Source organism: Vespula pensylvanica, chromosome 20 (assembly GCF_014466175.1).
Source record: "Vespula pensylvanica isolate Volc-1 chromosome 20, ASM1446617v1, whole genome shotgun sequence".
In the NCBI taxonomy this organism is placed as follows: Eukaryota; Metazoa; Arthropoda; class Insecta; order Hymenoptera; family Vespidae; genus Vespula; species Vespula pensylvanica.
In genome coordinates, this window is record NC_057704.1 from 2522605 (window position 1) to 2550597 (window position 27993).

Genomic DNA, 27993 nt, shown 5'->3' on the forward strand with positions numbered 1-27993 from the left:
GAGAGAGAGAGAGAGAGAGAGAGAGAGAGAGAGAGAGAGAGAGAGAGTTTAATTCATAGTTTTAACGTGATGTTAACGTAAATACGTCGGATAGTCACAGGAAGCATCCGTTATTTACTTTCTATCGAGATTGATGTTAGTGACGTAACAATAAGTAAACTGTGTACGAGAATGGCAAACCATTTCAAGAATGTAAACATTGCATGTCGAAGATGTCGTTGAGACAACGCTTAACGCGTCTTCTTCTATGTACGTATATACGTACGTACATATATATATATATATATATATATATATATATATATATATATATATATGTACATATGTATGTATACAAATATCCGCAAGTGAAGGAAGATTACAAGGACATTGCTTGAAATCAGAACACCGTAGAGATTCAACGACGAGTAGCAAATCTCTCTCTATAATTAATTGTTTTACATCTTTGTCAGATTGTCCTTAATTCAATTAATATTTCAATTACCGACGTTACTTAACGACGAATGGAGAAGGAACAGAAGTAACATTGTTCGATATATTATTATCAACAAAGTAAGATGTCTCGATTTTGTTCGATTAATTATACATGAAATTATATACTTCATCGCGCATATAATAATCTTTTCCTTTCCAATCGTTTTTTCTTCTTTACTTTCACAGAACATGTTAAAAAAAAAAGAAGAAAGTAAAGAAAAAAATATATATATATATATCACGCTAGATAAATTCACAAAAATTGTTTTACGTTTATAAAAGGAATCAAAATACCGTTGTCTCGTAAAGAGTAAAAGTAGTTTCGAAAGACATTCGTTGTCTTTCAACATGGCTGAAAAGTTTTCAAGAAGATACATATACACGCAGTTACACACACACACACACACACACACACATCGTCGTTTTTCAGTCGCGATGTCGTACTATTCTTCGTTTACCCCCTTCGTCAAAGCAGCTCACCTGAGTCGTCTGGGCGTTCAACGATAACGAAAAGTTTAGCTGGTCGGCCATTATAACTTTTCGCGAAGCTTTCTCCCTTCCATCTTTCCTTCTTTCCTCTCTTCCTTTCTTCCTTGCTTGCTTGTTTGCTTGAAAGACGACTTACTTTGTTACCTTAGCCGATTTTCCATCGGGCGTCGTCGGCCCTCTACTATGCTCATATCCCCATGCGTGCATTTTGTCATCGGTTCACCACTATCTTCGTGATCCCCTCTCCCTTTTCACACTTTCCCTCTTTCTCTCTCTCTCGCTCCTTTTCTCCATCCCCTTTTCCATCTCTGTCTCTTTCTTTTTTCAACGTCTCTCACGTCGTTATTCCAAAGAGCAAACGCGACTTCGCAGCTGCGTCCGTACGATGTTCTCGTTGCTGTTCCGAATCTCATTTACGGTACGGTTTCTACTGTGTTGAAGAGATCACGCAGTAGTAGTAGTAGTAGTAGTAGTGATAGTGATAGTAATAGTAATAGTAGTTGTAGAGTTTGCCCCCGAGGGAACGACAAAAGGGGTAAGCAAGAGAGATTTCCGATGGTACCCCGTCTATCCTCGCACTTTAACGTTTCTCTCCAAGTCAGTAAAGTAGGATAGATCCTTTAATGAGGCTATGTCATAGGAGTTTCATATTTATCGAGATCGGAGTGGAGGTGCGTCGTAGAACATAGAAATTTAAGAATGAATATTTTTTAACGTTAAACGTCGATGTTAATTTTTGTTAATTTTAGAAATTCGATTCGATAATTATCGTCGGTTTCGAAGCATCCTTTTTGTTTGTTTGTTTGTTTGTTTGTTTGTATTTTTCTTTAGTAGTAATAATTGTATGATCTTCTTTCTCGTAATTGTTACTCTTTTTCACTTTTTTTCTTTTTTTCTTTTGTTAATAAATGTATACTTAATTTAACATTGTTCTTCTTTTTTTATACTGTTCAATTGTTGAATCGTTTCTTTCTTTTCTTTTTCTTTCTTGTAAATACATATAGCTAATTAATATTTAATTCTCTAGGTAGAAAGTGTCAAAAGGAACGTTCCCGTTTATTTTTCATTTATATTAATTATTCCGAAATAATATACAGTTACAAAAGATAAACCGATGGATATTCGGAAGTTCGTTGTATTCGTTTAATTCATTTTATATTATGAAATAAATGTTGAAGCTAAATTGACGATATATAAATACATAACAGAAAGATAAAGATTCTCCTTGACTTTCTTTCTTTCTTTCTTTCTTTCTTTTTTTTTTGTGTATCAATGAGATATTGGAGGAGGGGTGTAAAAGAAGAGGGAAAGCTTTCGGACGATACATATTTCATAAAGTCGAGTATAATGTAAAGAATTTCGTAGTTTAATGAATTCTGCTAGCAAATGTATAAATAATTTCTTTGCTTCTTCTTCTTTTTTTCTTTTTTGCTTTCATTCTTTCTTTCTTTCTTCTCTTCTTTCTTCTTTTTTATTTTATCATTCACAATTCAGATATTTCACAGAGAAAGAAAATAAGAGTAAGAGAATGAGAATGAGAAAGGAGAAATCTTTGTTTGTTATAATGAGTATAATATCTACAATCGTAGAGATCTAAGTTCGTAGTTATGTTAGAATATAATACGTACTTATATATATATATATATATAAAATGTATATATGTATGTTAGTATATATACACATCCATACATACACGCATACATATTTACATACATACATACGTACTCATATATATATATATATATGTATGTATGTATGTATGTATGTATATGTATAAAGTCAAAAGCGATTTTAAAGATTCCCTGAACGTTCGTTTCCCCGTTATTCTCTGAGGAATAACATCGAGAGATGCCTTCTTCCATCGGTTGTACAAAACATTCGTAGTTTCACGAACCCGTTTCCTTTCCGCGATTGTTATTCGCGAAACAGTTGAACCGCCAGCTGCCGTACCTCTTTCAAAGCAATTTCCCGCGAGCTCTGCTTAATTCGTTTGCGGAGAATACGGTATAAAAGAGGAAGATGGAAGAACTAAGCTAGAGAAATGAGAAAGAGAGAAGAAGAAGGTGAGGATGAAAGAGAAAGAAAAAGGATAGAGAGAGAGAGAGAGAGAGAGAAAAAGAGAGAGAAAGATATAGCTTGTTGATATAGAGAAGAGAGAGATAGAAGGAGATAAAAGAGGAAGAAGAAGAGAATAGATACAGACAGGTTAAAGAGAGATACAGAAAGAGAGAGAGAGAGAGAGAGAGAGAGAGAGAGAGAGAGAGAGAGAGAGAGAGAGAGATGTGTATATATATATATATATATATATATATATATATGAGCAAAAGGTGAAATGATAAATTAAACCGACCGAAGGGTAACGCTTCGCCGCCGCAAAACAACGCCGTGCTTAAACCTGCAAAATTATGAAAGTTCCGAGACTAATTGTGAAAGTTTTCGTGATATACAAAATTGCGGAGGACCCTTTTGCGAAAGGACGGCAAGAGTAGAGAGTCGGTATATCTTTTACCCTTTAGGCGAATCCTAAAGAAGAGAGGAGGTGGAAGAAGAAGAGAAAGAAAGATAGACAAAGATAGAAATTGAAGAGATAGACAGAGAGAAAGATGGGTGCTCAGACTCGATGAGATAAAGAAAGATCTTTACTCTTACTGCAAGCTTCAGAAGAAGAGAAATAAAGAGAACGAGATAGATAAATAGATAGATAGATAGATAGATAGATAGATAGATAGATAGAAATAGAGATAGAAATGAAGAAAGAAGAAGAATAACGAAGTCATCGTTCGACCTTGCGGATTCTTCAACCGTTCGCGTAACTTTCCATGAAGGAGGTAAAACTGCCTCGGGATATCACGAACGACGAGAAACGACTACTACACTACTACTACTACTACTACTACTACTACTACTACTACTAAACTACTAACTACTATTACTATATGCCAAACGATGAAGAACGTTTTCGTTTCGCTCGATCCACTCGACTTTATTCCCGATCGTTTACTTTTCATCTGCCGCTTGGCAGTGTCTGGCGCTGCGTTCGCCTCGCCTCGTCTAACCTAACCTAACCTAAGCTAACCTAACTTCATTTCATCTTCCTCTTGTCCCTTCTTTAACCTCTTCTGAGAAACTCTGGAATCGTCATTATCGTGCAAGTCGGTCGAAAGTTTTTCCGAGGAATCTTCTGATACGAATGGAAAAGGAGATTCGTTCATCCACGATTTGGTAGAATCTTCTCGAAACGTTTATAACTGTTGAGTCGTGTTACGCTGATAATATGGAGCTGAAGGGTAAGGTTGGATGGGTGGGAGGATGGATGGGACCTCGAGATTAGAGGAAACTCTCTCTCTCTCTCTCTTTCTCTTTCTCTTTCTCTTTCTCTTTCTCTTTCTGTCTCTGTCTCTCGTTATTTTCAAAAGTTTCTTTCGTACTTTAAGACTTTGCTAGTTGGAAATAATTTATTATCAAGAATTTAGGAGTCTAGTTACTTTGTTGGCCGACATCGAGATACGACCGAGATGAGAGATACAACGAACGAACGAAGAATGAGGATTCGAAGAATTATTATCTTTGTCGTTATCATTGTCATTATCATTATCAGCATTTTTTTTTCTTTTCTCCTTTTTTTTTTTCTTTCTTTTTCTGTCTTCTTTTTTAAAATCACACAAATTTTTCTCTTCGAGAATTTGAAACGAATCGAGTCGAATGGAATCGAATCGAATCGAATCGAATCGAATCGAATTGAAACGAATTGGAACGAACAAGTTATACGTCCGTTCAAAATCGATAAAACGACGGTAAAAACAAATGCACGTGATTGAGGAGGGGAAGGGAGTGGACAAGAGAGGGAGGGACCACGATTGGGTTAGGAACGTATTCACAAACTTCAGACATTGTTGTAACTGTGATTACTATGTAACAAATTTTCGAACGGTAAATCGAAGTAAGTCGTAACAAAGATATACATACATAGTTCCGTATATACGTACGTAAGTACATACGTATGTAAATTCGTTCACACGTATCTCACGATTGACTATAGTTCGTCAAGTATAATATTATAGTTAACCGTTAACTTGAATGATTTATTTATGCATATACGTACATACGTGTATAATTACGTCGTACGTTTGATATAAAATACACGTTAACGTAGATTTAATTACGTTTAAATTTAATATCGTTTTGCAATATTTTTTAATCTACTCTTAACAAATATACAGACACACACACACACACACACATATATATATGCATCTATATGTATTTTTGATAAATAGATGTTCGGTAAAAAAAAATATAGATAATATATAATAATCTATAATTATATTAACTATAAATATAATGTGTAATATTATTGTTCTCACAAAATTGATGTAAGAAATCCAATATAAAAGGGACTTTATGAAAGAGAGAGAGAGAGAGAGAGAGAGAGAGAGAGAGAGAGAGAGAGAGAGAAAGATAGAAAAAGAAAAAAAGAGACTCATACATATATTTTTGATTCCATATTTTTGATTCTTTCTCTTTTTCTCTTTCTCTTAACTCCTCTATAATCCAACAGTCTTCAAATACGGCGTCTTAAAGTTTCTTTCAAAAAGCCATGACAGTTAAGTTGGCTGAAAGTCGGAGTTCGCACCCGTTCTCTTTTGTCATCTTACCCCTTCTCCCCTACACCCTTCCCTCACCATACTATCACAGCTCAACACTCATCCCTACCTCCCCCTATTCCCCCTACTCCCCACATGATGCCACCCCTCAACTTTCTCAAACGCCCGACTAAGAGTCTTTAACTTTCCTCCAGTAAATTTCCAACCACTTATATTTCTACGTTCTCCGAGTGACGTTGCCGTGAGTGACGTCGGTAAGTGATTCATATTTATTATATATTATATATTATATATTATATATATATTATTTTTATCTAATCCTTTAGTTTACTCCTGACACTTTTTTTTTTTTTTTTTTTTTTTTGAAATGATAACAACGAAAATGAGAAACTTTTTATATACGAACAATCGAAAGCTTTAATTTTTATTAAAATGATCACATCCTGACGTATACAAGTTATGTAAGATTGTTTAAAAAATTTTTTTTAGAAATTTGAATGATTATATACTTACTATCGATATTTAATATCGATTTAATTAGATTATAAAGGACGAATAAAAGTATGATAGATTATTTATTATTATTATTATTATTATTATTATTATTATTATTATTAGTGTGATATATTATATTATTATTTTCTTTAGAATTATTCGCAAGAGTTTAAAAACGTGGTTCTTGAAAACAATTTTGAAAAGAGTTTTATGATAAACAGTCTTATTACGAGTTTAATTCTCCGTTCCATTCGTATAACGTTGATTAGAAAAGAGAAACGAAGAAAAGAAAAATATAAAGAACAAAAAAAAAAAAGAAAAGAAATAGGAAGAACGTGTGCAATACAAGCGTAACGATTCGAGGGTATTAAACGTATAAATAGAGCAAAGGGAAAAAAAAAATAAAAATCGTTTAATTGTAAGACGGAATATTATAGACGATTTATAAAGGAACGTAACTGCAGAAAGGAACGCATACAGACATAAACTCGATGAGAATTCTTCTTGAGTGCTTGGTAAACAAAAAACCTCGGTTAGACGCGAATGAGCTTTCTCTTTTCTCTTACGTACCTAAATGCAATACTACCGACGCACTAGACTTTATTAAAGAAGATTTTTTCTTTTTTTTCTTTCTTTTTTTTTTTTTTTTAATTATACCGATGTTCTTTATATCTGGAAATAAATTGATATATTATATATATCATATATCATATTTATATTGTCATAATTTAAAAAGTATTATACCGATCTTTGTATCTGGAAATAAATTGATATATGATATATATCATATACATATACATACATATGTACACATATATATATATATTGTTATAATTTAAAAAGTATATGCTGATAAAGATCAACATTACTTACAATACTACATAATATTTCGTTTGATTTTTTTATTCGCTTATGTTTCTTTTTTTTGGATCGGAAATTGTATATATTTGTAAATGGAAATAATAATAATAATAATAATAATAATAATAATAATAATAATAATAATAATAGTAATGATAATAATAATAGAAAGAAAATAATATTAAAAATATATAAAAAAACAATTTGTTCTTTCGAATGTTTCCACACACACACACACACACACAGAAATTATAAAAACTTTTGTTAAATGAAAATCGATACTTCAACAGTAAACAAAAATTGCAGATTATAACAATAGAAATTCAACGATTATTTACAATATATCTTTCCATCGACATTTCATAGAGTTATTATGAGCCCTTAAAATTGAATAAATTTTATAATCGTTAAAATCGATCGACCGACGGCCATCGTGCTTCGAATGATCACAATTTCGAAAATTTACGAACGAACCAAAAAGAAAAAAAGAAGGAAAGGAAAAGAAAAAACAAAAAAAATCGATTAATGAATCATCGATCGATCAATTGTAATTGTCAAATATTGAAAGGACAAATTCGTGATAACGTTCGCGATTACTTCAATAATTAATTGATGTAAAACGAGTCGAATATTTTATTGAAAGATCGTACGATCATTCATCAACGATTTATTAATATATCCGGGATATCGAACGATAAAATCTTTTAAGTTGTGTGTGCGATAAGAAAATAATGAATTAATTCGATTGGATTGGAACGAAATTGAAATAGGCAGACAGAAAAGTTTTAGTTCGTGATCGACGATTAATCGTCAACGACGGGGAGGTTTAAGTGTTGTACAATTATGAAGAGAACCTTTTCGAGTTAGTAAAAAACGTGACGTAGATCTTTTCTTTTTTTTTTTTTTTTTGGTTCTACTCGAAGCCCTTCGTAATTTCTTGATCGACATTTGACATGGGATTAAACCTGAAAAAGATCTAACAGAGTTTTCTCCCCTCTTTTTTCTTTTTATTTCTTTTTTCATTTTCCCGCATTCCCCCCGTACACTGCATTTTTCTTTTTTTTTTTTTCAATGCCGCAGTAAAGTCCGCAATAACGGATGGTTTATTCGTGTAAATTAAAGCGAATGAAGTGGAATGACACGTAGATACGTACGATGTTAATTAGGAACATTTGTAATTAATGATAATATAAACGATAACGGATATATTATACTCGTAAGTGGTTAAAAAAAGAAAGAAGAAAAAAAAATTGATAAACTCTGTACAGAACCTTGTCATTTTTTATCTCGCAACCGTGATATGAATGAAATGAAATAAAAAAGAAAGGAAGAAGAAAAAAGTAATAACGTTTAATATTAAATTGATTTCTTTTGTGTGCAGAATTCATTATTTTACTTAAAAAAAAAAAAAAAAAAAAAAAAGAACGAAGACGTCGAATTCTCCCGTTATAATTAATAACGATATAATGAATAATATGACTAATAACATATGTATATAATCTTCATACGTGTTAAAAAAAAAAAAAAATGACGAAAAGAAATGAAACATTTGAAAGGAAAATAGTCAAAGTCGATTATCGATTAGCGATAAATGTAAATATGAAAGGTTCGTTAACCTTTCCGCTATTATGTACGATTGACTACTATAGTCGCGTCATAGCACAAAACACCTGTTCACATATTACGGTTGACTAAAGTCGCTCGACAAATAACATTTATCTAAATAGAAAACGTATATTTGTCAATCAATCAACAATTAATGTTTTGCTCATCAATAGTTTCTCCCTTTAACTTTTATTATGACGATTAAAAATTTTTTTTTTATTATTATTTTAATTACAATTTTTTTTTTTTTTTTTTTTTATTGTACATATATTTATATTCCGTGAAATATTACAGTGGACTGAAGTTACTCGATAAATAACGCTTCAATTAATAAATAAATAATCAATAACACGTCAATCGATAAACAATCAATGTTTTTTGTCCGTAGTATAACAATTCTCGTTAAATATTTTTCATTTCATTTTTATCATCGAAAAAAGGTGTACAACTTATGATACGAAGTATTGATTTAGGAATGGTGTTTCTATTGCATTGAAAGGGTTCGAGATAAAATTACGGAAATAAATAAAAACGGAGACACACACACACACACACACACATATATATCGAAATAGATAAGTTCTCTCGTTATGCCTGAGGCAACTTGAAAGATCTTAACGAACTTTACTTCGTAACGAAAAGAACGCCCTTCTTATAATTTCTTGTTTCCTTTCTATAAACACTCGCTTTAGAGCAGAAGATATGCCCGAGGCCTATAAGGAAGTAACAAAAGGGCTGCCGGATATAGGAAATCGTGTGTGTATGTGTGCGTGTATGTGTATGAAAGAAAAAGATTTACCTTTAGGCTTAACGACGACTATCTTTCTCTTTTTTCCTCTTATATTCTCTCTTTCTTAATCTCGTTTAAGATGGATGATGATGGTGCAGTTAAGAAGAGGAAGAAGGGACTGTGTTTGATCGACACAGTCAAAAAGATAATCGAACATTTCTATAATTTCGTACGCTAAATTCCCTTACATAAATAACATTCTTCTACATTTCTATTCAACTTTAGACGTTTCAATATTTCGCAATAATGACGGCCATTTTTAATTAATCTTGCACGATTTCGAGGAGTATGATTTGCAAACGAAACGAGTAACTCCGCCATTTTGTAATGTTTCTGTGACTTCAGAAAAAATGAAAATAAAAAAAGAAGAAAGAAAAAGTGAACGACGAAAATTGGACATTATATATTTTTATATATCGAGAGAAACAAATATCGTAGAAAAAATATATATATATATATATATATATATACACGTATATTCATTTAGGAAATAATTATTTCCGAAAAGGTTTCGAAAACGTTTCGCTTATTTTTTTTTTCTATGCCTCAGGGTGATATCTACCCCTCTTTAATGATCGATGACTTGTAACCCTTAACCATTTCTTCACTATGGTTGACTGTTGGAAAGGGTAACGTGGGCGTACCGCAATCGATTAAATTTTCTCCTTTTATAGGGTCTCTCCCTCTCCCTCCCTCTCTCTCTCTCTTTCTCTCTCTCGTAGGTGGTTTATATATATAGATATATATGTATGTATATATATATATATTTCTAACACAGATATCGTGGCTACAGAATCACCCATCTCTCACTTTTCAACGAAATGGGCCATCAACGTGGACCGAGTATCTACGTTAACGTAACGGCTAAAATCAATGGGTGTAGAGCAATCAATTATCTCTAATTGAAATTAGCCAGGACGACATGCGTGTCTGGTATCCGGATGCCTAGTTAGTTTGGAGCATTTCATTGTCCAACTGTACGATTGGTTACGTTACTAGATTTTCGAGGATAAAGACTATTGGGAAATCGATTAGTATCGGTTCGAATGTTCATGGCCTTTTCATCTCTCTTAAATCGTTCGATACGGATTACGGATTACGGATTACGTAGGTGTGTATAGATATACATAGCTGTACTATTGTGCTGTATCTAATAATGAATATCTAATCGTTTCGTCGCTTTAAAAAATTCAGATCACATTTGTTTGGTAGTATTTACTCAATTTTTCTTTTCTTTTCATCTTCTTCTTCTTCCTCTTTTTTTTTTTTTTTTTTACTTTTTTTATTTTCTGCAACATAGAGAACAACGTCTTTGGTTTGATCTATATAAAGATTGTATTAATTCTTAATAATGATTTAATAATTAATTTTATAGCGAAAGAATGAAACAAAATTAAAGAATAATACTGATACACATATATACAGATATATACATACCTATACATATATAAGTATAATGATTTGAAAATTACGTAACGTTATATAAAATTTTCTTTCTACCCTTCTTAAAAAAACAACAAATATATATATATATATATATATATATATATATATACACACACATTATATTAGACGATACTTTCATTCATTTCACTCATGAGACAATTAACGAAGAGTTTTATCGAATAAGATTACGTTAAATGTACATCGAGAAGTTTCGGGTCATATTAACGTATGTACGAACTAGTTGGATTTGATAATACATACATACATATACACACACACAAACGAGCTATTTATACATACGTTATGAGAAACATGGACAGCTGCACATTGGAATTAACTCGTACTCAATTGCAATAATTTGGCTACATACACACATACATACACACATACCATACACATACTTGTGCTCGTTGCTCGAGGGGTAGAAGCCAGCAAACGAATTAAGGGAAAAGGGTTGGATATTGGTCAACCAGTGGACCAGTTGAAACACAGGATTTCTATCGGTGTATACGTCGATGAACGCTCTACTAAATTCCCCATACGTTCCATATGGTACACAATCTATATACATATAAACATGTTTATATGTAGACTTTAACCTGTGCACACACACACACACACACACACACACATATATATATATTTAAAGAGAGAGAGAGAGAGAGAAAGAGAGAAAAGAACAGCTGATTTCGATAGAAAACCACAAAAACAGAAGTCTAACATTTTCTATTGATTCAACGTGCTCTTATGTTATATTCATATATATATATATATTTATTTATTTATTTATTTATTTATTTATTTTTGTTTGTTCGCTTTCTTTTCTTTGTTTTTTTCCTTCTCGTTGAAATTTATCAAGACCGACATATTTTTACTTATTGTTTTTTATTATTTGTCCGAACGAATGTATCGAAAAATGTTATTGTATCTTTTTTTTTTCTTTTCCTTTTTTATTATCAAAAAAAAAAAAAAAATAATTATTCCAGAAGAATAATTCTGATTAAGATGAGAACGAAGGTTATTACGCGGGTCGGAGTCATATGTCGCGAGAGAAGTATGTGATAGACAGAAACGTGAAGATGAGTGATAACGTACGGATGATAAGAAGAGAGATGTGTTCTAGTTATTCGAATTTTCTGAATATCTTTCCTTTCGAATATTGATTTATATCGGAAAAAGAAATATATATATATATATATATATATATATATATATATATATCTTTTAAATAGAAACTATAGTATAGTATAAATTTGTTCCACGTATTTTTATTCTATATATACTATTCATAACTATATTTCAAATGGATGACTATATATGCATATACATACATACATATATACACATTGCATACATACATACATTGATATATATATATATATATATATATATATATATATGTAAATAACTAGTATATTACCTACTCTATGCGTGAACCGAGATCAAAGGTAGAAAAGCCCAAATTTGTAACACGAAGGTAAACTGCAACTAGTTATGATCGGGCACTAGTAATATGTAAATAATATGTAAATAACAACAAGTTCGTTGTTATCCATTATTCTTCAAAATAGAAGAATAAATCGATGATATTGTTATCGAGAAAATCGTGAAGGAACAAATAAAAATGATTTAGTCGATTTAAATATAATATATGTGATATTGATTTACAATTTTCTTCTTTAATTATTGTATGTATGTATATTGATAACATATGATAGAGTTGACGAATGATTTCGTTATTACTGGATCAACAATCGAATTAACAAATACACGAATTTATAAACGTGTTTAAGAGTAAACTACAGAGATAATTTGCGAATTGTTATATATAGTAATAAACAAAGATATAAATTATACTTACACATATGATAGAGAACCAAGTTGCTCTTGCTTCCATTGTACTTTTGAAAAGCTCTGTTCGTTGGAGCGAAAACGGTAACATGACGATACGTCAAAGTGTTGTTCGCCACCTGGCTCGTCTCCAATAGTTGATAAAACTGTAACAAAATTAAAAGGAAGAACAGAAATAAGTAAAACAAGATAAGAAATAACTTGGAGATTTTTTCAAACATTTATATAATATTTCTCTTTCGATCTTATCTATTTTCATTATCTAATATAATCCAATTTCTAATTCGTTATTTAAAAAACTATGTTTATACGCGTTTTTTAATCGCTCTTAAGTTTCCTTTGTTTTTTTTTTCTTTTTTATTCTATACGTATCATGGTTACGGTAGGATTATACAATTTCTTTTTTCTCTATTTTTTCTTTCCTTTTTCTTTTTTTTTTTTTTTTTTTCAACATTTTTCTCCGTGAATTGAGAAAAGACTATGGAGAGTTTTACGGGTACCATATTGTTCTACCGTATTTGTGGCACATATTGTCGCGATATACCCCCCGATCCGAGTTAGTTCAAAAGTGCAGTAAAAGTTAAACGTTCAACGTGATGTGCTTGTCACACGGTTCGGTTATTTCTCGCATAAAAAAACACACACACACACACACACACACACAGAATACACGCGCATACACATAGAAAAACAGATTGATAAATTTCGAAAGAAGTTAGAAACAGTTGTAAATCCCGTCTGGAGAATTAATTATGTTAAATAATGAAAAAAAAAAAAAAAAAAAAAAACAAAGAATTAACAATTATTACTATTAGTATATTATTATCATAGTGTTTCTTAAGTATAATGGTAACCAAATTTTATTTATTTATTTATTTATTTATGCGTTTTATTTTAATGATACGTATTATAAACAAACTGTCAAGACTTTATTAATAACATAGGAACGTTGTCAATTTTGTTTTAAAAGATAGTTTAATAATAGACGATTTTTAAAATGATTATTTGATTATCTTGATAATAACAAGAAAGTTTATTTACCTGTTCAACGTGACGTACACGTTACACGTTCGTTTATTCTACAAACACACACACACATATACACATACGCAACGTAATCATTATTCTTGTTCGTAGCTGTCAACTCTTTAAAAAGATAGTAAACGTTATAAATACTATACCCAAAGTATACATAAATAGAATCGATTAATTTTCACTAGAATATTATACTTTGATCTTTTGATAATAGCAACGAATTTCTATTTATTCGTTAAACGTGATATGCATATCAAACATTCGATTATTTTTCAAAAAACATACACGTAGTAGGTTACACCTATTGTCGATTTAAAAATTATTAATATTTCTTTAAATAAAATCGATAATTTTCATCAGAATGTTATATTTAGTATCTTGATAATAACAACGAACTTTCAAATATGTTCAACGTGTAATATATAATACATACTCGATTATACTTCAAAAACACACACACACATATACACATGCACGGTTACATGGACTATCAATTTTTTAAAAAGATTAAAGTGTTATAAATATTTTCTCAAAGTATACTTAAATAAAATCGATAATTTTTATTAGAATATTATATTTAGTATCACGATGACAACAACAAAGTTTCAAATGTATATATCGTTCGATGTATATATCGCATGTTCCATTATTCTTCGAAAACATATATATATATAAACACACACATATATACATGTACGGTTACAGGACTATCAATTCTTTAGAAAGATAACAACGTTATAAATATTTTCTCAATATATCGATGTTATCAATATCATCTCTATATACTTAAATAAAATCGACCAATTTATGATTGGAATATTATATATTTGATATTTACGATAATAAGAAGAACTATCCAACGCAATGATCGTTTTCCATGGTCGACGAGCAACGACCTATCCCATACCTATCTAATTTGAAGTTAAATCGATTGACAAGCAGTCAAGGCTGGACCGGTTAGTCCATTTAATTAGTATGTACCGACACTCAGGAAATTGACCGATCGTTACTAGTACCGTTTATGGTGAACTGTTTTGAGGTTCTCTCTCTTTCTCTCTCTCTCTCTCTCTCTCTCTCTCTCTCTCTCTCTTTCTTTCTCTCTCTGTCTTTTACGTATTAATACATCATGTTAAATAATTTTGATAAATGCATTTTAAGGAATAACAATGCAAAATTTAATATAAACAGGAAGAATATCAAATTGTACGACATTGCATACTCCTTTGCCTGGTTTAACTTTTTTCTCTGTTATATTACAATTACATACTATTGCATTTCAATACTATATATATATATATATATATATATATATATATATATATATATCTGTATGTGTGTGTGTGTGTGTGTGTAATAAGAGATGCAAGGAAATTTCGTTCAAATGCAACGTCAACGAAATAATCGCGTTTTTATGACGACGTCGAAAGTTCCAACGAGAATTGGAATACAGCTTGAACGTCGTTTTTATTTTGTATGTGCGTTTGAAAAAAAAAAAAAAGAAGAAGAAAAAAAGAGTTGGAATTTTGTGCGTACCCGTTGTAAAAATTTTACGTGGTACCATGTTGTAAATACGTATGTATACTTTTCTTTCCTTTTAATATTTCTCTCTCTCTCTCTCTCTCTCTCTCTTTTTTTTTTTAATTTATTTTTTTCCTTTCCTCTTTCTATCACCCCCACCTTCATCCCTATTCTCACCTATGTCGCTGCTCTGCGTTTCTTGTTTCTCGTTTTCGAACAACTTCTTCTCGAGCGAAGGTTTGTCGTTTAACTCGAAACGCAAAACGTCAGGTACGGGTTAAATCAGACATTTCGAAATTGAATGAAAAATATTTTTTTCCTCTATTCTTTCCTCTCTTGCTCTTTTTTTTCTTTTTTTTTTTTTTAAATAATCTTTTCTGTATTACGTAGGCATGTATGTAATGTATTTTACTTTAATTTTTTTTTCTAATTTTTTTTTTTTGTTGTCAATCATTTAAATCGAGGATATTTTTTTGACGGTAGAAGAGGTGAATATTGTGTATGTGTGTGTGTGTGTGTGTGTGTGTGTGTGTGTGTGTGTGTGTGTGTGTTCGTGTAATATGAATATATATATATGTATGTATGTATTAGAATTGACCAATAAGTAATTTTACAATTTTCAATATAAAATATAGCAGGTAGTTGTTTAGTTAGATATACAAAATATTATATATTTATTCAATGAAAGAATAATAATTATGTAAGATATATAATATTTTTATTCAAATATATTTAGTTTATTCATTAAGATGTAAAATATGAATGATTAACTATAAAAAAAAGAAAATATATAGGATAGAGTTATTAGTTACAGTATTTTTAGATAAAACGAAAGAATAAAAAGAATACTAATTTATAGTTATTATTATTCATTTAGATATGAAATATAACAAGTCTGTAATAAAACAAATTTAATAATAAGTTTAATTTAATAAACTCTAAACTCTCTACAATAATTATTATCCGATTCAATAAATTCCACCAGGGATATTAAATATTAATATTACAAATGTCAAATATTTTGAAAATGAATTTAATTCAATAAACCACTCTAAACTTTCTACAATACTTATTATATCCAATCCAATAAATTCCACTCTAGATATCAAATATACCAAACAACGTATTACAACGAAACTAATAAATTCTATTTAATAATTATCTATAAAAGATTAATTCATTGATTTATCTTACTTGTATATTAATATCAATTCTTACGAAATAATACATACGTATCTATCTACGTACAAAACGAAACGAAACGTTTCGATTGTATTTAAAACATCTCGATACTAATTGCTTCGAGAGAACAGGAACGAAGAAAGAACCAGATAGATAGATAGATAGATAGATAGATAGATAGATAGATAGATAGATAGATAGATAGATAGATTGTAAAGATTTCAAGAAGGTAAAGAAACGAAAAGAAAGAAAGAAAGAAAGAAAGAAATAAAAACGAAGAGGGTGAGAGTAGAAATGGGGATGAGGATGGGGTGGTTTCTAGGTAAAAGTAATGACATCTGGCGATCTTAGGTCTCTCTTTATCTGAACGTAGACCACCCTTATCCATGGCAATGTAGTAGTAGAGTCTTATCCTCTTTGCTTTCCTTTAACGAAGCTCTTGAGTAATGGAGACATGTCGTGACTTCGGACAATTAATGCGAGTCTCGTCGGACGAGCAGCTAGTCAAGAAGGGTGGGGATGAAGAAGATAGGGATGAGGTAAGGGGATGGGGGTGGTAAGGAATGGTGGAACGAGTGAGAGAAGTAGTAGGTTTGGTCGGTTGAAGGAGTGAGGTAAGAGTAGCCGAAGAACCTCCTCGAGTAGTCGGAGAAAAAGAGGTAGGGGATGTGGCACGAAGGAAGTAGGAAACTTAAAAAAAAAAAAAAAGAAAGAAAAGAAAGAAAAAGAAAAGAAGGAGACGACAATGGTTAATCGCGATGTCGCTTTGGGATTACCATGATTACTTAAAACGTGTAACTTATTCCACGGTTGAATCCATGTCCGACGATTAGACGTGCTAACAACCGTGTATAATCGAGTGCAAGCTCGAGCGTCGTGAAACGTAAAGTACGTTCGTTTTTTACGAACTTTCGACATTTTCTTTTCTTTTCTTTTCTTTGCTTTTCTTTTCTTTTCTTTTTTTTTTTTCTTAGATCAGGTAAAATATTTTTGGAAAGTGAAGAAGGAGCAGGAAGGAGGGGATCAACATCGTGAACGATTTCGATCGATAGATTTGATTTTTATGGATATTTTAATTGTAATATTGTAATCATTGGTAAATAATTTAGAATACTCGAACGAGTGTAATTGATGATAATTATCCAATTTTAAAATCGAACGAAATATCGATTATTTCTTTTCTTTTCTTTTCTTTTCTTTTCTTTTCTTTCTTTCTTTCTTTCTTTTTCCTTTTTTTTTTCTTTCTTTCTTAAATTTCTTTACGGCTAATTTTCCTTCATAATCCATTTAAAAGAAGAAGAAGAAGAAGAAAAGAAGTCGGTCAAGATTCGTTCGGAAAAAAGTTCCTTTTGTAATTTTTTTTTTCCTCTCTTCTTTTCTCTTTCTTTCTTTAAACTTCCCGGTTAATTTCTCTTAATTCGGCTGAAAAAGAGAAAGAAAGCAAAGAAGACGAAAAAAAGAAAAGAAAAAGAAAGAAAGAGAGAGAGAGAGAGGGGAAAAAATTCTGAAGCAAGAATTTTGACTGGTTTAGGAGAGGGATGAAAAGTAAAATGGAACAAAGGAAGAATAAAAAGAAAGACAGAAAGAAGAAGAGAAAGAGAGAAAACTAATTTCGAGTGGGTGCTTTTGATCGTAGAAAATCGATCGTACGATTAACGAATGACTCGTGCGCAAAGAGCCGATAAGTTAAATCGCTGAATATACGCGAGAATATATATTGAGTCAGATCACGATCCGCGAGAAAATTATCGCTCCTTGGCCGAACAGTTCGAACGAAACGAAACGAAACGAAAGTAATAAACCATAAATCGTTCTAGTAACGGTGAAAAAGTGTTCGATGATAATTTCCGAAGGTCATTGATCTTTCTCGTTCTCTCTCTCTCTCTCTCTCTCTCTCTCTCTCTCTCTCTCTCTCTCTCTCTCTCTCTCTCTCTCTTTCTCTCTGGCTGTCTGTCTGTCTGTCTGTCTTTCTTTCTTTCTTTCTTTCATTCTCTCCTTCATGCTTTTCGAGATTCGACTTGCACATCGATCTCGAGTCTCGTTTCGATCTCTTCTCCGTCCAATTGGTTTTTTTTTTCTCTCTTTCTTACAAGTCACGTTCTCTCTTTCTTTCTTTCTTTCTTTCTTTCTTGCTTTCTTTCTTGCTTTCTCTCTCCTTTTCTCCTTTGCCATTCGCAGCTTAGGTAAGTGCATCGGAATATTGATATGTAAGCCACGTTTTCAATATAAGACCTCTTATCAGCTGGCCTTTTCGAATGGTATATTTCTACCGTGTGCTTGCTTTACAGTTTATCCGAGTAACATTTTCGAAAGGGAAGGATTTTCTTTCGTACGGTTTTATTTGCTTCTTATTTCTTTCTTATGTATATATTTATATATCGATTTCTCTCTCTTTTTCTCTCTTATTCTCTCTTAATTTTTTTAATTTTTTTTTTCTTTTTTTTATATTCGTGTATAAATATGTAGAAATATCGATCGTAGGTATAAAGTGTATAGTTACTTTTATATATATATATATATATATTTTTTTTTTACTTACATAGATACATACATACATATTTACTTTATTATACATACTTATATAAATATATACATATATGTAGAACTAATCCTTCTACTATCTTTCATGGTTATTACTCGTAATTACTCTCTAATCAGAGCACGTACCGTTAAGTATCATTTCCTCGTATCATATGCCGGCCAACAATCTCGAACTATCGTATATTCTATATACGTAGAGACGTAAACGTGTACGTACACATACACACCTACACTTACACTTACACTTACATCCCTTTCTATGAGCGTTGCAATAAATATGCTCATATTTATGCAGAGCATTAACATGGGTGCGATTAAGCGCGTATCGTTCGTCATTGTTTATGCGCCGTTGTTACGCATGCAAATGCACTTATGGGTTAAAGAGAGAGATAGAGAGATGGACAGAGATAGAGAGATACGCAGGTACAGAGAGAGAGAGAGAGAGAGAGAGAGAGAGCGAATAATGATCAACACTCCTATATCCGCGAAGGTCGACGACCTTTTACGAAACAATGAAACTATCATCTGATTGCAAAAGTTTATACGTTTCCACGATTAAATCTGTGCCCATCGATCGTATTTAATTAATATCACAAATAATCGATCGATATATTTTCATCGACATTTTCTTCAATCTCCCGTTTGATTTCTCCCGTTTCAACTCGTTTCATCGACTTTAACGCGTATTCGTAGCGTAAAGAACAAGACGCCTGCTTCTTGCTACGTCAATCTCATTCATTTTTTATTATTTGTTATTTATTAATTACATTTAATTCTTTTCTTTTTTTTTTTTTTTTATTAATTTCTTTACTTTATCATATATTGTTTCTTCGGAAAAAAAAAATAATTTATCTCGGTCACGGGAAAGGCACGATAGGTAACGACGATATGAAAATGTTATTACCTGTCGTGATATCTTAGGATTAAAAAGTTTTCTTTAAAAAGAAAAGAAAAGAAAAGAAAAGGAAGGGGAAAAAAATAGAAAAGTGGAAGAAAAAGGAAAGTAAGGGAAGAAAAGGAAGAAGAAAAAGACGATCTTGCGCCGGTTTAAAAGAAAGATAATCGTCCGTTACATACTTCTTAACCGGATACGCAGAGAGAAAATTTAAGAAGTTTCTCTGAAATTGTGATTAAAAGAATAAAAAAAAAAAAAAAGAGAAAGAAAGAAAGAAAAAAGAGAGAAAAAAAGAAAGAGAGAGAGAGAAAGGAAGAAAAGAGGACCTTAGGGAGGGTTATAAAAGAAACTCTTTTCCGTTACCGATTAGACTCGAAAATGGGAAAAACCGGTTCGTAGTTCGAGAATCTTTCGTTTTATACTTTTGTTTAGAGTTTTCTACGAGAGTAGAATGGTTAAATCGAGGAAAGCTTTGTAAAAAGCTCTTAAGTTCGAGAAATAACCAAAGGGAGAGAAAACGATGAAGATCGATCGAATGTAATCTTGAATATTTTTTTTTTTTTTTATTTTATTATAAATAAAAAGAGAGAAAGAGAGAGAGAGAGAGAGAGAGAGAAAAGTTTTAATTTTTTTTTTTTTTTGTAATCGAATTTAGGAAATAAACAAGATGTAATAATAGTTCGTTTCTCCGAATTACGATGAAATAACAGGGGAAATGTTAAGTCGAAATGTCTAAGCAGTATATTTTCCTTCATGTAGACGAATAGTCGAAGAGGAGAAGAGATTTTTAAGAGGGAATCGTGATAGATATTTTTCTTTTTTAGTGCCAGTTTCAGGACAGATTTTTAGGGGAAAGAAGAAGGTATAAAAGAGAAAGAGAAAGAAAAGGAAGGGAAACTAAAGAAAGAGAGGGATTTGTTTTAAAGAGTGATGGGAGGGATTAGAAAAGGTTGTGTTTAATAGTAGAAAGGTGATGTCTATGTTTACGATCTTGTAATTATGGTGATGCAGTTGTTACAACAACAACAACAACAACAACAATAACGATAATAATAGTAATATTAATAATAATAGTGTTAATGATATTAATCATAGTAAGGATGATAGTGATAGAGAAAGAATGATGACTCGAAATATTGGACGCGTAACATTTGTCTTTTTATTATTATTATTATTATTATTATTTTTTTATTTTCATTTTCAATTTCCTTTTTCTTTTATCAGAAAAAGAATTTTTATCAGGCATGAAAATATTTTCGATTAAATATCTCCAAGAATATTTTCTCCAGTATTTACATATTTTTTTTTTTTTTTAAGAAACTCATAATATAGTATATATTTAAATATATATATATATATATATTATATATACATATACATATATATGTAATATAATGTACCATAGAGGATCAGAGGAAAGACAATAGGGATGTTAATAACGATTAAACACGATGCTGCTATGGATTATATCGTAAATCTAAAGAGATAAGATAAGGGACGGGTAAATGAAACGCGGTTGCGTTCTTGATAACTCAACGCGGATGAAAACGGTGCTGGATGGTGGGTAGATGGAGAGGGAAGATAAAAAAAAAAGACAAAAATAAAAGGAAAAACAAAGAAAAATTCTGGGAGAATGTAGTCGTTGGTTTTATCTCTTCTGCCATAACCACGACGAAGATAACAGAGGAAGACATAGAAAGAGCGAGAGAAAGAGCAAGAGAAAGAGAGAGAGAGAGAGGAAAAGAAGAATGAGCTCTTTCTCTCTCTATCTTGTTGTAAAAAAGAGAGAAAAAAAAAAAGAAAATGTTTCTGCTCCATATTAGATACGTGCTTTTCGCTCATTCTCCGATTTCTTTGGAAAAAAAAAGAAAAACGAAATAGAAAAAAAGAAGAGAGAGAAAGAGAGAGACTTTATTTTTACGAAACCGGAAATGAGAGAGGCGTACTAGGGAATTTCTTCTGAGGACTCTTTATCTTTCCTAGTTTTTTCTTCCTCCTCCTCCTCCTCCTCCTCCTCCTCCTCCTCCTCCTTTTTCTTCTTCGTCGTCGTCGTCGTCGTCGTCGTCGTTGTTGTCTACGTCGCTTCGTCTTCGTCTTTTAACTTTTTCTTTTCTCTCGCCTCCATTTTTCTTTTTTTCTTTTTTTCTTTTTTTTTCTTAACTCTTTCTTTCTTTCTTTCTTTCTTTCTTTCTTTCTTTCTTTCTTTCTTTCTTTCTTCCTTTCCTTCTTACTATCTTTTTTTCTTTCCTACATTTTTGTCTTTTTCTTTATTTCTTCTTTGTCTTTGTCTCTTTCTCTCTTTCTCTCTCTCTATTTCTCTCTTCTTTTTTCTTTCTTTTTCCCTCCCTTCGACTCTTTTGTTCCCCCTTTTGAAACGTTGCGGGGACTAAGCATGCAAGTGGGAAACAGAGCGGAAACTAGACGCGTGCTCGTGAAAGTTGGTGCTTTCTTAGGGACGTAGATCATTTTGATGTTTCGATAGCTACCGTGTGGCTATAGTTGTGTCTGTGTGTGTGTGTGTGTGTGTGCGCGCGCGTGCGTGTGTATGTGTGTGTACTAGGTGCGGTCTGTCGCATAGAGAAAGATCGTTCCGATAAAAGTTTCCACTTTTTTGTTATTCGTCTTTTTAGTGGTGCTGCGTTGACTTTGCTCTTTTTCACGTTGTCCTATATTTTTATTATAACGTGATATATAACGAGAATATTATCGAAATAATTAATATTAAACGAAATAATAAACGAAATATCAAAGTTCTACGATTTTTAATATAAAACGAACAAACTAATAAATATCAAAAAAAAAAAAAAAAAAGAGAGGAAAATAATAATAAACGTATTACTGAGAAACTCTTTATCGTCAAACCGTATTATATTAAATTAATCAATCAAATTAATAAATTCATCAATGATATAAATAATCAACAACAAATACTCAAACAAGTCCAAATATTCAATACAATTTTTTAATACACTTGCAATTCTTAACAATAACAAAATTGTAACTGTTAACAATCGTAATTGGTATTGCTCTCTTAGTATATCTAATAAACGTCGATTTACTTTTACGTTCATTCAGCTTTCTCTCCCTCTCTCTCTCTCTCTCTCTCTTTCAAATGGAAGAAAAAAAATAAATAAAAGAAAAAAATTTCTTTTATTCATAATTTCGTGAAGGATGAGATGGAGAGAGTGATGGTAAAGGAATAAAAATAAAGATATAGGCATAAAATGGAATCCTTATCGAGTTGACCTCGGACTCATTCTCGTCTACCCTTTTAGATGGTACATATATCCCTCCCTCTTCCACCCTACACCCTCGATCCTTCATATTCCACCCTACAGCCCCTCGGTGTCGCCAAAAATGGGTTCGATGGTGAGTATCCTCCTTCTTCTTGTCGTTACAGTCGTTGTCGTCGTCGTCGTCGTCGTCGTCGTCGTCGTCGTCGTCGTCGTCGTCGTCGTCGTCGTCGTCGTCGTTGTTGTCGTCGTCGTCTGGCGCCAGCAAAACGACCCCTTAAATCCGAGCCTTCCTCGAGGATCACGAATCCCTTGGATCTTCAGAGTTTTGCCAGGCATGTGACGGGAGCAGCTTTGTCTATTTTATTTCTTTTTCCTTTTTCTCTTCTTTCTTTCTTTTTTTTTTCTTTGCACCCTTATATCTTTTTTTTTCTTTTTTTTTTTGTTGCAAGTATTCATCGAGAAAAAATAAAAAGATTGGGGCGAATGAATGAATGAATGAATGAATGAATGAAGGAGTGAATGAGTCGATCGTTGAATTAAATCGACAGAGTGTAGACGAAAATATAATTATTTGTGTTAAATTCTTTTTCCTTTTTTTTTTCTTCTTTTTCTTTTACTTCTTCCCTTTCTGTATTATCGTTCTAATTATTGAAATATTTTCTATCGATTTTTTATGTTTCTTGTAGATGCTTAGAAACGATTAAAAAGAGAAAAGAAAAGAAAAGAAAAGAAAGGAGAACATTGCAATATCGAACGATTTTATTTCTCGTTTAATATTATATCATATATCGATACAAATGTCATTATATTTCTCGTGTATTTATCGTATTAATTTTTTAAATATTCTCTATCGATGTTCCTTTTCGTAGGTATTGTTTAGAAATAATGATAATAATAATAATAATAATAATAATAATAATAAAAAGGGAAAACGTTTCAAGTAACATCGTTGTCGAATGGTTTTATTTCTCGTTTCGAGAGATTCGAAATATCAAAGTTTACTTTGCTTTTTCTTTTCTTTTTCCTTCAGAAATAATACGTATGAAAAGAAAAGAGAGAGAGAGAGAGAGAGAGAGAGAGAGAGAGAGAGAGAGAGAGAGAGAGAGAGAAAGAGAGAAAGAGAGAAACAACTCGATAGAACGTTTTATTTTAGTAATATCTTTTCTTTTTTCCCTTTTTTTTTCCAAAGTTATCCCGTTAAAAAAATTTCTAGCGCGCTCGTTAAAAGTTTCAACTTCGAATTTGTTAGTTCAAGAAAGTATAATAATACGAAGCATAGAGATAGCAAAAATCTCTTTGTCGTCGCATAAATTTCGACAGTTCTTTTCGATTATGTTGATATAAAAAAGAAAAAGGAAGAGGAAGATGACAAACAAAAGGATAAAAAAGAAAGGGGGGAGAAAAAATGAAAACTTGAACGAATTAACGTGAATCGTTTGAAGCTAGTACGGTGCTACGATAAAAAGTAAGATGGAAGAAAAATATGAGAGATTAAAAGAAACAGAAAAATAGGAAAAAAGAAGAAGGAGAAGAAGAAGAAGACGAAGAAAAGCATCGAAGGATATTTTCGATTCGGGAAAATAATATATTCGCGTTACGAACAAAATCGTTTGAATTAACAAGGAAGCGATCGTTAATGAGGTAGAGCGGATATTATGCGAACGGACCCATGTTCCGGTGGTTTCCACGCGAGTAGTTCAGACTTTACTAACAATTAGAGTTTCCCCTGATTATGCTGCTAATTGGTAATCAATATCCAACATAACCATTAGAAGCCATGCATATCGATGAAGGAGAAATTGACTAAATGTACCGTCTTCCTACGGATGGATAATCTAATTGACCACAGAAGAGAAACCTACGGAAATTAGGAAGCATGTTAACAACAATATGTCTAATTAAATTCTTAGTTATTCATATAATATACACGTAATTATCGATTAATCCTTTGAAAGACTAATTAACTTAATATATCATAATTTTAGGAATAAATCGAAAGAAAAAAACGAAATAATAAGAAAATGAAACAACGTGGTACACAGATTTCTTCTTTGATCGTACGCTGACTTTTCTTCATTTTCTTTTTATTAAAAAAAAAAAAAAAAAAAAAAAAAAAAGAGAGAGAGAGAGAGAGAGAGAGAGAAAAGAAAAGAAAAGAAACGGGAGAAACGAACATACGCACAAGAATTTATTCCTACATTCTTGCATACCAAAGGTATATCTTTTACATTTAGATTTCGTATTATGTGGCGAGAAAATTTATTGCTGCGTTCTTTAATAAGAAAAAGAGAAAGAAGAACAAATATTTACAGTCGCATTCTTTTGCATACTGAAAACAAGACGAAAAGAAAAGAAAAGAAAAGAAAAGAAAAGAGAAGAAGAAGAAGGAAAGAAGGACAAAAAGGAAGAACGATACACAAGGTGTCGCGAAACCAGCGGAAAATATTTTAGGGTTGACTATCGACGCGTCTGAAATAACGAAAGTAAAATAATAATTAAAAAAAAAAAAAAAAAAAAAAAGAAATCAAATGGAAGAACATCCTTGAAAGGTCAGAGAGCGCGCAGTATCGTACTGTATATTCCAAAAACGTAAATAGGAAAAAGAAAAAGGAAACAAATATGAATTTTTTCGAAATATCAAACCTCCCTTCTGCACCCTCCCTTCGAATTTCCACAAACTCTCTTGAAAAAAAAAAAAAGAAAAAAAAAACACAAAACAAAAAAGACAAAAGAAAAGGAAAAAAAAAAGAGCAAAATACCGTTCAGAATTTTTCGAACGATTTTCCAAATTTTCCTCCTCTTCACCTCCCACCCTTTCCCTTTCTTCTTTTATTTCTCTCTCTCTCTCTTTCTCTCTCTCTCTCTCCCTCCCTCCCTCCCACCCCTTTCCTTTTATTTTTTATATTCCCAGCTCGACTCGACATTCTCTCAGCGGAGGACAACCAAAGCGTTATCGATATTCATCCGTGAATCGAGATATCCGACTGTTTTATCGTGAAGATGTGTATATGTGTGCGAGTGTGGATGCGCGCGCGCATTCGCATGCATTATTCTCGAACAAAAAAGGCAACGAAACGAAACGAAACGAAACGAACGAACGAACGAACCGACAGACGGACAGATGGACAAACAGACAGACAGACAGACAGACGAACGAACAGATAGACAGACAAACGGACAGAAGGACGAAAGGACGTACGAATGGGCGTGGTGAGAGGCGTCAGGGGTGTGTGTAACCCCACTGGATACAAAGAACACCATCCACTACCACTACCACCATCATCATCACCATCACTATCACCACTACTACCACTACCAAGAGCGATTGAAGGGTGAGTGTGAGTATAGGAGTGATATGGTGAAGGTAACGGTGTGCTTGGGTGAGGGTAAGAGAGGGGGTAGGAGAATGGGTGGTAGAAACGCGTTAACGTCAACGATGCGTCGTGTGCTGTGCGTGATGCCTCGGCCATCACACCAATGTAAACACGAGCATAGAGTATGTAAATGCGAAAGCGTTGTTCCAAAGCGAAATAAAAGGATGACCAAACGACTGGGGGCCTGGGTCATAGCCGTAGGGTATGGTGAGTTGTTGGCTGGGTGGGGTCCGAAGAGAACTGGGAGGGGAGGGGAAAAAGTGGGAGAGCTTTGCGTTCGTTCGTTCGTTCGTTCGTTCGTTCGGGCCAAGAGGAAAGGGAAGGTAAAAGAAGGGGTAGGGACGGGCCTGAGGGACGGGGTATGATCGGCTGCCCGTGTTAAAGTCGCTGAACGTTTCGAAACTGAACGAAATTCGAATTTTCGAGGATGGTTCGTTGTTCTTCTCGAAACTGATCGTCCTGAAAATCAAACGCGGCTTTCGCAATCGAATCTATCCGTAAAACGAGCCGATAAACGATCGTCCTCGGATAAGCGCATTTCATAAATATTCATACGTTTGTTTTGTTTCGGCCATTCGTATTGTTTTGCTTTACTCATTCTCTTTCTCTCTCTCTCTATCTATCTATCTATCTATTTATCTCGCTCTTGCTCTTGTTCTCTGTCTCTATATCTCTCTCTCTCTCTCTCTCTCTCTCTCTCTCTCTCTCTCTCTCTCTCTCTCTCTCTCTCTCTGTTTCTCTCTGATGGTTCATCGAAATGAGAATGGGAAAAGAGGAAGAAGGGGAACAGCATAGGAAAAGCTTTCTATGGTGGCTGTCCTGGACAGCAACCTGTACGACGTAATGAAGATGAACGGCGAGACAACGAAGGACATTTACCCTCTCTTGGGATAAGTTTCAACGATAATGATTCGTTGAATCCAAACAGGATCGTAACAACGAAATCCTTCGCATACTGGAATCAACGTACTATTCGTTATATATTCGCAAAATTATGGTATTTATTTTCTTCTTTCTTTTTTCTTTCTTTCTTTCTTTCTTTCTTTTTTTTTTTTTCTTTCTTGTACAGAACAAAAGCGATGAAATATATCGAAGAATTAATTCGTCGTTAAGGAATGGCGATTCTTTGAAGTGTTACAAAGCGGCTAAGAATTTTTTCTTTTCCGATTTGATAAACGCGAACGATAATCTGAAGAGGAATCATCTCAGGGGAGGGTAGGAAGGGCTTATTTTTCACGTTAACCTCGAATTTTTTTGGCAAACACGAATACAGATAAAACGTAGTACTTGCTGTAATTTATTTCCGACATTTTTTAAGTAAACACGAATGTAGGTAAACGTAGTACTTACAGTAATTTATTTTTCGAACTTAGCGAATATTATAAAACATGTTTGAGAGGAAACTTAGGATGAATTAATGGAATCGCAAAATTAAGAGTTCTCCTTTTTCTTTCTTTTTTCTTTTTTTTTTATAAACTATAATAACTCGTAATTTTCGGATTAAAAGAGATCAATTTGTTTTCTTTTCTTTCTTTTTCTGTTCGAAAATTTCTATTCAAAAAATACGATAATAAACTTACAATCTTTAGAAAAAAAA

The 27993-nt window shown here is 32.3% G+C and overlaps 2 protein-coding genes across 9 annotated transcripts in view; one reads left to right on the forward strand and one right to left on the reverse strand.

Moving 5' to 3' along the window:
* LOC122635993 (origin recognition complex subunit 3) overlaps nucleotides 1-3659 on the forward strand; it is a 16655-nt gene extending 12996 nt beyond the window's left edge. The window contains exon 12 of the transcript XR_006328824.1: nucleotides 3649-3659. The gene's annotated coding sequence lies outside the window, so the exon portion shown is untranslated. The remainder of the gene's footprint in view (nucleotides 1-3648) is intronic.
* LOC122635991 (fasciclin-1) overlaps nucleotides 1-27993 on the reverse strand; it is a 310273-nt gene that overhangs the window by 53020 nt on the left and 229260 nt on the right. For all 8 annotated transcript variants that reach the window (XM_043826760.1, XM_043826763.1, XM_043826762.1 and 5 more), the window contains one exon: nucleotides 12626-12761. In XM_043826760.1, coding sequence (XP_043682695.1) covers nucleotides 12626-12761 — 136 coding nt within the window. The remainder of the gene's footprint in view (nucleotides 1-12625; nucleotides 12762-27993) is intronic.